This window comes from Penicillium roqueforti (genome assembly GCF_015533775.1).
Source record: "Penicillium roqueforti strain LCP96 04111 chromosome Unknown scaffold_03, whole genome shotgun sequence".
Lineage (NCBI taxonomy): Eukaryota > Fungi > Ascomycota > Eurotiomycetes > Eurotiales > Aspergillaceae > Penicillium > Penicillium roqueforti.
The window spans coordinates 863,939-876,606 of NW_024067567.1; the positions used below are offsets into that span (position 1 = coordinate 863,939).

Consider the following 12,668-nt stretch of genomic DNA (forward strand, 5'->3'; position numbering starts at 1 on the left):
TGCTGCGTGAATCGTAAGACGTTTCAGGGGTTGCGCTGAGGGGAAAGCGAAGAGTGATCTAGAATACCCCAACTGTTATTACTCTCTAAGAAAAGGGTTCCAGGCCACAAGGCACCCAGGCACCCAGGCCCCAAATCACTTTCCCCGATTGGGTGCAACGCGTGATAACGTCCATGGGTGCTGTCCGCGATAACCAATTGATTTGCTTCTTGCCCGCATCTAGTCTAGGGTCTTAGTATCCTCCCCGATGCTGTCGCCAGATTTCTCTTTTTCAGCTAAGATTTGAGGGACCCTACGTGGAGCTCATACCATGTCGAGCTGGGTCGCATTGAATGTGGAGCCCGATGAGGCTGTCGAAGAGGAAGTTGACGACACCAAGGAGCTTCAGATCGAGGAAGCTTTGAAGCTTTACCACGGTGCCCTGAAGCTGCATTCACAAGGGCCAGAGCATTATCCCCAGGCTGCGGAGGCCTATCAAGCTCTTCTCAATTCGGAGATCTTCAAATACCCAGAGTCGATCTCTGATTTCAAAAGGGGTGCATTCGACGATGTGCAAGATGAACTTGCTACAGAATCAATCGCTGAGTTCAACGTCAACGACTCTACCTCTAGTCTATTCCAAACGCTTTATCTGTCCTATAAAAATCACGGCAAATTCGTCCTCGATTCAGTACAAGACTCCATACAAACCGCGCCACAGACCCCCGAATCCGAGCAGGAAACACAAAGGAAGTTGACGGAGGCATCAAGGAAGGCTTTAGGGTCTTTTGGGGATGCCTTGGAGCGTGACGACTCAGATCTCAACCTCTGGAGGCAAAGCGCAAGACTCAGCAGTTCCTTAAACAGCTACCGTTTGTCTCGGTATTGCTTGGAAAGTGTGCTAGCGGACGATGACAATCGCTTGGAACTAAGGTCAGAGCAGCTTGGCCTAGAGGAGATATTCGCGGAGCAACGCTTGCGGAGCACGCTGCAGTCCCTCTTCGACAAGTTATCTGCGTCGCAAATCCCCGCCCAGAGGCCAAAAAAAGCATTATTGAAATACCTCAAACAGCATGAGGATCCATACCCAAATTTGCCCGCCCTTCCTGCCGATTTACGATGCCTAAATCCGACAAAGGGCCCTCTTGCCCTGCACGCTTTACGCCGAGAGATAAATCCTGCCGAGTCGACCTGGGAGTCAGTTGGCAAGGCGCTTCTCCAAACACTTGACGATGAAGATCATGATTCGCTCGCTGCGGTTCCCACTCGGTCCATCGGTATTATCCTACCAGCAATAAACTCCCAAGATCCAACCACACCCACACACAATGCAGAGGACACGGAAATGGCTATAGATAACGAGGGACACAAGGGTTGTAATGAGGTTGCCGACGTGATGCTTGAGGCAACCGAAAGTAATGGCAAGCCCGAAGAAAATTTACTTCAGCCAACGAAAGAGCCCTCTGAGCGAGGCGAGGAACAGTCGTCCATCGATCAGAGTGCTGAAAAGCAATTGATGGAGTCGCTGGAACGTCAATCAACGCAGCCACAAGATCAACAGGCCGAACAAGATGGGACTCATGCAGAAGAAGTTGACACGAACTCTATAGTGCACGTCCGCAAAAGATCGTCTGCGTCGGCTGCGAACGAAGAACCGGAGGGCGGCCGCATGAAAAGCAGACGGACCCGAGCCCGAGAGTCAAATGCCGACACTCTACCACCTGAAGAAGTTGCATTCGATCAAGACAAGTATTACGAAGACCGTCTCGAGGTTTTTGTCAATGCCGATGATTGGATGTTTAGCACTGTCGACTCCCTCTTCTCGAAGATCGGTATCGATGTACTCGGTAGCGTTGAAGACCTAAGAGAAAAGTGCTCTGCGAATGACTCAAGCGATACACCCCAAGATATTGAGACGCGATTGTTTCGGGATCTCCGAGGGCTCATGAAGACATGGGATGACGAAAAGTCTCGATTGATGCAGCAGAAAGACGATTTATCTCCGCTGAAGGACATCCGTGGCACAAGCAAGTCGGGATTGGCTGTTTTCCTTGAACACTCAAGAAAAGGTGCTTGGAAGCCAGTTATCGAGGAAGAGCTTCCTTCCGGGGAGCAACTTTATAATTTTTCCAATGCTATCAACTCTGACTGGCTACATTCCCATGAAACTTTGTTCGAATGGCTAAAGTGTCTTCTCATGCCGGACTTCGGCCAAGAGACTTCGAACTGGTCGACGGCAAAGTCGACTTACGTCAATTTTTTGTGGCCAAAGGGTCTAAAGAAGACAGTGGTAGAGATTCTAGTTCGGGAGGATGAATTTACCTACCGGGCGTGCAGCGAACTGATTGCGAATCTTGAAGCTCGAATTCTTGGCTCAAGCGATAGAGCTCCATTTGAGTATAAGGCTAAAGACCTCTTTGAATTCGAGATGATACAAACCATCTACGAGCTTCATCTAGATGTTTTTGCTTCAGTTGAGAATATTGGCAGTGAGACAGACCAAGAAACAAAACTCGCACAGCGTGATCGGCTGGCCCGCTGGGGTATGTTAGCCCGGTCATCCATAGATCATTTTATCAACCACAGCCCATCCGGCGAATCCCAATCAAACCTCACTTTGCGCCATTTGTGGGCATCGGCATTTCATGTCAATCTTGCCGGGGACGCACAGCGAGAACATATCTTGCTCTGTCTCCAAGACCTGAAGCAGATACTTCAGTCCCTTGGAGACCCAAGTGTCACTCTCATAAATAATGCTACGATGTCAGAATTGTCCGCTGCTGTGATAGACCAGGAGGTCTTGAAGCTCAAGTGCATGGACTTTTTCGCCAAGGTATTCAACTCAGACTCTGAGGATCCCGTGACTCTCATCGAAGCAATAGAGCCAATTCTTGAGCCCTCGTCGATCGAGTATGCTGAAATGCCAACCGAGAGTGACATGAACCATCCTACCTCACATCTCGCTGAGATGGCTGCCTTCCTCGATAGAGGAGATGCTACATTGCGACTATTCCTCTGGCGCCGACTCCAGGAGGCATACCAAGCCATTGACTACCCTCCTAAAGTTGTCTCTTGCTATTTACGAAGCATCGAAGTGATAATGGCAGAACTTGAGGCAGCGAAACACGGTGAGGAAACAAGCCAACATCGTCAAGTAGCTCTGTTGGGCTGGCTGAAAGCCCTCGATGGCATTGTGGCCAAGGCTATACTGCTTATTCTCGAAGATTCGGAACAAGCATTTGACTGTTTCGACATGGAGCATTTACAAACCTCAATATCTGCTATAGCCCGCCTCGTGAGGCTTCTACATAGCTTTATCCTTTACGAGGACTCGGTGCGAGTAGGGCAGATTTCCGGTCGCGACTTCCGAGGCTCGTTGGCGAAATCGCTAGAAAACATGAAAGAAAAAATGCGAGAGCTGTATGTTCGATGCTGGATCTTACAATATACCCTCTTTATGGAAGCGATTGCTCAAAACAAGGAGCTTTTCAATGATCCGCTTGAAGACCGCATCCATTTTCTTCGTTCCGTCCATAATGCATTGGGCGTTCGATCGATGTGCAGATATTCGCAAAAGAAGTTCTTGAAACTTCTGAAATCGGAACTCTTTGGCCTTGAAACCAAGGGTGATTATGAATTTGATGTCTGTCAAATACTTCTCGACCTACACGGTATCAAATTCTCTGCATTCGATGGGACTGTGGATCATGGATGTCCTCCGGAGAAATTAGATCGCCCTACAGCGATCATGATGATCGACTTTGTTCTGCAACAAGCCAACAAGATGAATATGAAGGACTTGTTCAAGTCTGAATTGAAGACTACCATCGAGAAGATGCAGCAAGCGATTGGCCCCGCTAAGGCTTCTTCACAGACACCTCAGTTGACTTTCAATCGTCGCCTTGTGAATGTATATCTTAAAGCTCCAATCAACCCATCCAATCTTCTCCGTGCTGTTCAGGGTATTACAGAGCTTTCGACGACGATAGTTCCTACAGAGAACGCGAAGATCGCTTCGAAGGGGTGGTTCTTCCTTCTCGGCCATGCCGCACTCACCAAATTCCGATCCCAGAAACGTCTCAGCCCTGGTCCAACAAGCGAGCTTGATGACGCCATCGGGTTCTTCAGACAAGATCTGGATCATGGAACAGACAGATGGGAAACCTGGTATAGGCTTGCCCAAACCTATGACTCAAAGCTTGATGAAGACATTACATGGACAGCTGATAAGATTAATAACAACCGGTCGGACTTGGCAGCACTGCAGCGAAATGCTATTCATTGTTATGCCATGGCTGTTTCAACAGCAATGAGGACTGCAGAGCCAACGGCAGAGACTAGAGAAGCGATGTCAGATCTTTACTCTGACTTTGGTATCCGCCTCTACTCATCCTCTCGCGAGCCGCTGTCCATGGGGGTCTTCAGTGTTGTAGACTTCCCTCGTCATTACAGCAGCGAGGTGAGCCAACAAATGTACAAGGGAACGCCTTTTAAGGAGATGTCAGCTTATTCCACGTGGAATTTTGCTAGCAACCTTCTCAAACGGGCAGCTGTTGACAAGTCTAAGCGATGGATGTAAGTGGTTTCAACGGGACTTTACAGAGCGGGGACATTAGAAAGAGTACTAACACTCAATAGGACTCACTACACGCTTGGCAAATGTCTTTGGAAAATGTTCACCAGCGATGATTCCTTGAGAACGACCCCAAAAAAGGTCGAAGTAAAAGAGGTGATAAATGCTATTCTCGATGCCATTGCTGCACTTCCGCAGCGAAGAGACTCACGCTCTGATCCTATCTTTGAGCCACATTTCAAACTCTTCTCTTTTGTGCACAAACTTGTTCGTCGAGGAAACATGACGGTAAGTTGTATCGCTCCTGATATGAAGGACCCATTCTAATAGCAATATCAGCCCACCGAAGGAAGCAAGATCCTCCTTGCAACTCCCTGGGCCCGTAAGATCGACCCCCCTGAGAATATGGAGGGTTGGAACACATACATACTCGAAGTCCTTCGGAAGTACAAGAGCGCTGACAAGTCTAACTGGCATCATCGTATGGGTGTAAAGGTATATCACCCGCACCTTGATCTTTTTTTGTTCATACTGCTTACAATCCATAGGCTGCGCATATCATTTACGACGACCAGCAAAACGCGACCGCTGCCATTGCTGCCAAGCAGGAACTTTCCCAAATATTCACCAAGACACTTACGATCCAGGTCTGGCGGCCGGAATTTGAACGTCCGGGTCGACATTTCGTTTACACGACCCGCTACGTGTACTTTTTTGTTGGCCTGCTTGACCAGCTTGACGATCGTGCAAGCTTAGATCAACTTTTGCGCCGTGTGAGAAAGAAGCAAGGCGATTTCTTCAACCACACCAAGCTGTGGGAAGACATTTGTCTAACTTACGCAAAGATCATCCGCCGCGCAGCCAAAATCAATGAAGGTCACGAAGAAAGCGTATTCAAACCAATCGGATGGGAAGAGTTCTCTACCAAGACAGCTCGCTTGGAAAGCCTACCTCAACTGGGGCCAGAGAGCCAGGCCATCTTGGAACTGCTCCGAGATGCCCTAGAGCTAAAGAAGCTCAACAACAACCTCATGAAAATCACCATGTTCGAAGACCTGATCGCCGACCTCTACGCCCGACTCTACGAAATCAACACGCCCCACCTGGTCGAACAACCAACCGAGGAAAATAAAGAAAAGATGAAAGTCGACCACGTTCTCACGCTAGGCGACGGCCTTCCCGAGACCTCAACTGCTCCAACATTCATTCCAGTATCCGATAACCCGGCACCACGCGGCCGGACAAAGGGAATCGCCCGCCGCGACATCCAAAAACGCGCCGACACAATCGTGAACACGAAGCTGGCTCCCCGGGCCGTGGCGAGTAAAATAATTGCTGCGGGCGAGACGGAGCCACCTGCGACTCCGCAGGGTGTTGGGCATACTGCTGCCGGGCCGAGTTCGGCGTCTCGTGGCTCAGCCAAGCAGATTTCTGTTACTGGGGATGACTCGGTTGAGCAAAGAGATGAGCATGGCAGTGCTGACGAGACTGAGCTGAGCGATAATGAGGACACGAAGCTAGGTGATGAGGGGACCTCGGCGCTTTTCCCTCATGTCACTGATGCAGAGGAGGCGGGGACCGGTGATGAAGGTGCGGATGAAGGTGACGGCGAGGACGATGAGGGTGGTCATGAGAATGAAGGCGAAGAAGGGGAGGGTGATAGGGACGAGGATGAGGACATGCAGGATGATGGAACAAAGTTGGAGGAAGAACACAAAGAGAAGAGAGAGATCCACACTCCCGATCAATCTGCCAATGATACTGAGATTGAGCATGTCGCCGACAAGCGAGATACCGGGAAACAAGATGCCATGGACATTACATCCTCTGAGTCCTGAGGAATCTGCTTTACAATCCAGGAGTGGGCTTGCTTTCTTTTTTTCTTTCCGGTTTATGGAGCACATGGGGTGTTCTTCCCAGGGCAGGATCTATTTGACCTATAGGATGGCGTTAAGAGACAGGTGGCTTGAATGGCTTACGAGCTACCCTGTACAATATTCGCAAAATCCAAATCTGGGATTGTGGAAATGAAATATGAACATTTATTAAACAAAGGATCGATTGCCCCAAACGCCTTAGCCAAGGGATATCATTCCGTATTAACCAAAATAAACATAGGAATTAAAAGCTTGAGTATCTCAAAGCACAAGAAGAATAAATCGTAACAGTCATGGCGGAGTAGAGGATAAGGCAGCTTAGATCTGGTCCTCTGGGGCGAGGTCCCATTTCCGAGTTCCCATCTTCCTCGTCTTCTTGATAGGCGAGGATCCTGGCGATGGAGGAGCAAACATGGTATCTGCAAGCTTCAATTGATCCATGCGTTGCAAAGCGTTTTCAACGTCGCTACCGCGGCCGAGGGGATTAGACCGCGCGGACGTGGCATTCTTGGGTCTATTCTTTCTTGTCGGGGATTGGTTGTGCATCTCACGCTCAAAAGCGGCGAGTTTGCGGCGAAGCTGGTCGTTTTCTTGCTCAAGCTCTTCCACTCGTTCGTTCGACGCCGAATCCTCAAAGACTGGAGAGAAAGGTCAGTTTAAGAGTTATCATATTTCGCTCCTCAATGGCAGACTTACTTTGAAATCCGCGGGATACAAGCTCAACCTTCTTGTCGATGTGCTCGTCATTGCGACCGATCTGGGTTTATTAGCATTTTGCAAGTTTTGAGCTGATCCACGGCTACGAACCTGCTCATCCCATGCTCTCTGCCAGCGTCGCCTTTCCTCTTCCATTTTCTCATCCATCTCTGCCCAGCATTCTTCTCGCACATCTTGCTCGATCATAAGACATCTTTCTTCGGCAGCGCTTAATCTCATCTCAACATCAGCCCGTGCAATCTCTTCTTCGGCTAGCTTGACAGCAAGGCCGTGACAATCGCGTGTGAGGCGTGTGATCTCAGCAGCAGCTCTCTCGAGCTCTTCGGCTGAATCAAAATTTGGCGAAGTGGACCCACTGATTGAGCGGTGACTGCCAGAAGCGGCAGACAGAATAGATTCACAGATCGAGGGAATTCTAGGAACCGTAACCTCACGAGCCAATGCGGAGTAACGCAAAATTTGGGAGGTGGCGTTGAAATCACCCACAGGGTCAGCGGTGACGATCATGATAGCCTTCTGGGGATATTGGCCTCTGGACATCTGGTGAGATGATGGGAATGAATTCGAAAACAAAAGCTCGGTCAATTTGCACTGTCTGTAAGGAACGAGAGCGGTCTTTGTAGGTTAGCAGCTGCCAAAAAGAGCACACTAACTATGAGTTCCAAACATACCTTCATTCCATCCTGTATGTTGCTTTGCATCTGCAGGCATTGGCCGAGGTACATCAAACTTTCGTTAATCTTGCCGGCCTCAGCAAGTGTGGCACCAGCTGTCTTTGCTGTTCTCGCACGCTCGGAGCCTAGATTGATTAGTTACAGACTTACAGTAAGAATGTAATCTACTTACCAGCGAGATCCACAACCGTGAGGGCGTTTCCAGCCCAGTTTTGTTCACCAGTTCGCTTTGAGTATGTCCGTTTCTTGACTTCCAGGGAAAAGAAGCCATGGCTTCGAGAGCTAACGCTATTCATTCCAGTGCCAGTTACCTTGCGTTCAGTTAAACCAACATCCAAAATGGCCAGTGCTTCCTCATAGCTGCTGCAAGCAATTTTGCGTAGCCCGGCAACCAGTTTCCGATCTGGTGAGCCCTCGGTAGACTTGAAGAGCAAGGGACGTCGCCGATCCTTTTGGTTATTTCCGCGGGACATGTTACCCTGACCCGAGGCAATTGATGGAGACAGAAGATCAAAGATCCGGTCATTGTATACTTCGTACATTGACACCAAAACGACATAGTCGGCATTTGAGTCCATATCTACAGTTAGGTGGCTCATATCGGGCAGCCTAGGAAGGGCGCATGGTCGTTCACGTATGTGACGGCGAGGAAAGTTCAAGGCAGGCGTGGGTTCCTTGAAGACATAAAGTCGAGATTTAGCTGATTTGGGCTCAAATAGATTGCAGTGGGTGTAGGGGATAGGATTAGAAAATCCTGGGGTGATCCATCCAGAGGGCTCAGTTGAGATCTGGCCAAGGCCAGATCCAGCAGCGTCATGGGGACTGGTAATATGAGACAAATCCATCTTGTGGGGGCTTCCAGATTTAGATCTCGGTCTTGGGAGAAACGATCCAGGGGTGCTTGGTCGTGGGGTTGGGGATCCTTGGGGGGAGTTCAGCGTAAAGGGGTTTCGTACCGTCAAAGGGGTATTGGCGCGAGATGGGCTCATCGGTGTTTGCGCTCTCGATGTACGTCCGTTTGGTTCGCCATATACAGCTTCCAGAAATGTTTGGGCGGAGAACAATTGGGCTTCAGAAGCGTCCGCGACAGCCAGCGAGGCAAGCATCACGGGGGTAATGCTACCATGATCGGTCTTATTTGTCGACTCTAAAGAGCGGAAGATAACGTCAAGTGCCATTTGGGTCATTCCCCGTTGGGTCTTGGATCCTAAAATGGTGTGGCTCTGTGTATGATCAACCCGTTAGCTTGGTTATCGCGATATTACAATACACGGGACTAGACCTTTCCACTGCCTGTGACTCCCAGGGTAGCCACTAGGCCATCTCGGTTCTCCTTCAGTACTCCACGTATGATGGGCTCCATCCCAGTGTCATGGAAGACATCCAGTTGCGAGGCGGTCTCCTCGAAGACCTTTGTGAAACCAAACCTCTCGACGGCGCGCTTTCTCGTGTCATTTGGTGGTTGAAGAGTAACATGTGTTGATGCAGGCGAGACGATCTCTGTTTCCTCCTGCGAAGCCTCTGGCGCCTCAACGTTCAAAAAGCGGTCACATTCATTGGGGTTTGGGGTCATCGGGGGGCGTAACCGAAGGTAAACTTGGAACAGCGATGTCTGGGGCTGTTTTGGCGGCATTTTGGGCGGCTCGTGAGTATCTAGACAACACGCAGGTGACGTTGACCTTCGAAGGTGTGCGGGTCGCGCGATCAAACTGGAAAGTCCAGAACATCCACAGATCAACATCGCGCTTACCGCTTTGGGCTATCAGTCACCCCGACAACAGCAAGATCACGTGCAACTATGTATGCGGGAAAGAATGAATCGGACAACAGTGGCCTCTCGTCACGCATATCAGTACAGTTTCAGCGTTTAATCATATTACAAAATGTACAGGTAAACCTAGTGGAGTACTGGTGGTGATAGACTGCGGTAGCCATATGATTCCACGACAGGACATCTTCCCGGCCCTCTTGCTTCAAAGCTATTCCATTTTTACATGCCCATTTTTACATGCCCATTTTTATCAACCTCTCTACGGAATACTATGTATATGTTAGGAGCTGAACTAAATTGATGACGCTGAAGGCCTATCCCATGCACTGCAAGCAAGCGAAAACGAGATTACTTAGGTTGGATTAGCGTGATAAAGTTGGCGAATCATAAGTCGAAGATCTGTGGCAGTGAGCCTCGTATTAGGAGCATAGCGCAGAGGCAAATACGAAGTCATTTTAGGCCCAAGCATAGATTAGCTGTGACTACTCCGTATTATTCGTAAATTCAGGAAATTTGAGGAGCCATGTAGCCAAAATAAAGTTCATGAGGCTTTTGAAGGAATACGAACTTACCTAAAGTGAACAGTGCCCATACAGTTGTTGTATATATATGTGTCTAACGTCCCCTACCTACATAGTGTGGTGAATTAGTCTGAGCATACTCATATTCTCCAACTTACCATCAATTACATCAACTACACAGTGCGGTGTTTTTACGCAAATCGATCGTTCGCACCAAGCAATATATAGATCTACAACAACTATGCTCGAACCAAGGTCATCTTATCGTGAGTCGCCCAAGTCAATCACGATTGATAGTTTATCTGACAAAAAAAGAGGAGGGAAGCTTGTGGTTCTATGCACCTAACAAAGGCGCTGCAATTGCCTTTGCGATTCTCTTCGCTATCTCTGGCGGCATCCATGCATATCAATCCTTGTATGTGACCCCTACCCATTATGAAACTCCAAATTAACCAGATCCCCCAGCAAATATAAGTCCTGGAAAGTCACCGGACTTCTTCCATGGTCTGCCCTTCTGTTTACGGGAGGTTTTATCACGCGGACTATTGGAGCGTTCGGGCAATGGGGAAATATAGGCGTCTATATAGCAAGCACTGTGCTTCTGCTCGCCGGACCGTAAGGAGTATCCAGCCCATAATGGGATACGCTACTGACAACCAATCTTCGATTATTCTAGACCAGTATATGAGGGTGCTAACTTCTTCATTTTGGGCCGCATACTCTACTACATCCCATACCACTCCCCAATCCATCCGGGCCGCGTATTCACAACCTTCATAGCCCTAGGTGTGGCCATCGAGAGCATTACCGCAAACGGAGCGGCCCGAGTCGCAAGTTCAAACTCTAGTGTTAGCTCGCAAAACATAGGCAAGGCGCTACTGAAGGCGGCGCTTATCATGCAAATCGTCCTAATGACAGGCTTTGTGGCCTTGGCGGGCCGATTCCACTTCAACTGCGCCCGAGGAGGCGTATTGAACCACAAGATCAAGCATGCGCTACTGGTGTTATACTGCAGTTGTACCCTCATCACGATTCGTACCATCTATCGCACAGTGGAATACTTTACTGCCGCGAGTCTGAATGCCTACACTGACCTCGAGAATATCAGTCCTGTATTGAAACAGGAATGGTACTTTTGGATCTTTGAGGTTGTGCTCATGTATAGCAATACCACTTTGCTGAATGTCTTTCATCCCATGCGCTGGCTTCCGCGATCAAACAAGATTTATCTCGCTGAAGATGGCGTCACCGAGATTGAGGGCCCTGGCTATGATGATCCCCGTCATTGGCTCCAGACTTTTGTCGATCCATTTGATATCTATGGACTGATCGTTAGTCGAGGCAAGAAAGAGAAGTATTGGGAATCGAGTCTGACTCGGAGAGAGGATACCACCATTAAGACCGCTGAAGGGGCATAGGTGCATTTTATGTTGATATATCTCCTTACTTATGTTCAGAAGTTATTATGATGTTTACCTTTTGTTGGTCTGGTCCTTATAGTCTGTATCTCAAATGCTTTGTAGAATGTTCCCTTGAGAAACACAATTCAATCATTGGCGTTTTCTCTCAAATTGATCCAGCTATTCTTAATGGGCCTTTCCTATGACAATGGGGCGTTCGTATCCCGCCCATCGCCAAGAACTCAAGGAAAGTCTGTGGCTAAGGAGCCTGACTGGTGGCTCTCTCCATCCGATATCTTTGATGGGATGGGTGGGGGGAAGGGGGGCGGGATTACCTACCCTTGCCCTTGAAGTCGGCGTATCAGAATCCTACTCCCAGCAATGCAAGGACGCCCATTGGTGGTATAGCAACTCTGAACATCTCACCAAGTGCGTCGTTATTGTTGTGGTGGTCACGTGCCGATCACATGCCGATGTCTGGTTTGTCAGGCTTCACCTAGCTATTTAGCTAGATCTCGATCGTTGTAGAGAATCTAACCTTCTTCATACTTCTCTCTCGCTCCAAGAGTTATCATCGCCACTACTCGCAAGCCAACATGGCGAGTAGACGTGGAGGTATGGTCCGAAGGACCTTCCCCAAATCCGTATAAGACCCGAAATCACATGGATACCTCTTTCCGACCAACACAGAGAGTTACGTACCGATATGGGCAAATCCATGGTACACCTTTGGTGCTCAACTTTGAAAGCATCTTCCGCAGACCCCGAAATCAACACGAAGGGGATATTATCATCGGCGTGCAGTCCTTGGAAGCTATGTGCCAACAAGTTTGTTCTTAAACTCCTCGCTTCGTCTGCCTATGACTGGCTCATGCAAAATGACTACATCAATCAGGGCTATGCGGAGGTATCTCTTGCTGTTTTTCTCATTTCTTCCCGGTTTTCTCTCTTATGTCCTACTTTTTTCATTGCTTAACATCAACTTTTGCCGAAAGAAAGATCGCTCGGTGCTTGAGCTCCTAGGGTCTGTTTTTATCTCACCAATCACATTATTGGTAGCACAAAATGTCCGAGAGCTCTTAGGAAGTCCTATCATACTTCATTTAGTTATGACGAGGTATTTTCTGACTACTAGTTAGAATATACTAGGCAAATG

The 12,668-nt window shown here is 48.7% G+C and overlaps 3 protein-coding genes across 3 annotated transcripts; 2 read left to right on the forward strand and 1 right to left on the reverse strand.

Moving 5' to 3' along the window:
• Positions 1-310: 310 nt before the first annotated feature.
• hir3 (putative transcriptional corepressor of histone genes (Hir3)) lies at positions 311-6,390 on the forward strand (the record flags this gene model as incomplete). Its single annotated transcript, XM_039070265.1, has 4 exons — positions 311-4,554; positions 4,618-4,840; positions 4,892-5,047; positions 5,101-6,390. The coding sequence occupies 4 exons, from the start codon at positions 311-313 to the stop codon at positions 6,388-6,390; spliced, it is 5,913 nt and encodes a 1,970-aa protein (XP_038931505.1).
• Positions 6,391-6,747: 357 nt separating this feature from the next.
• LCP9604111_2754 (uncharacterized protein) lies at positions 6,748-9,453 on the reverse strand (the record flags this gene model as incomplete). Its single annotated transcript, XM_039070266.1, has 6 exons — positions 6,748-7,067; positions 7,126-7,186; positions 7,237-7,761; positions 7,818-7,945; positions 7,993-9,043; positions 9,103-9,453. 6 exons carry the CDS (start codon positions 9,451-9,453, stop codon positions 6,748-6,750), a joined length of 2,436 nt encoding a protein of 811 aa, XP_038931506.1.
• A 900-nt stretch (positions 9,454-10,353) lies between these two features.
• LCP9604111_2755 (putative RTA1 domain protein) lies at positions 10,354-11,530 on the forward strand (the record flags this gene model as incomplete). Its single annotated transcript, XM_039070267.1, has 4 exons — positions 10,354-10,378; positions 10,428-10,527; positions 10,578-10,727; positions 10,789-11,530. 4 exons carry the CDS (start codon positions 10,354-10,356, stop codon positions 11,528-11,530), a joined length of 1,017 nt encoding a protein of 338 aa, XP_038931507.1.
• Between the last annotated feature and the right edge of the window lie 1,138 nt (positions 11,531-12,668).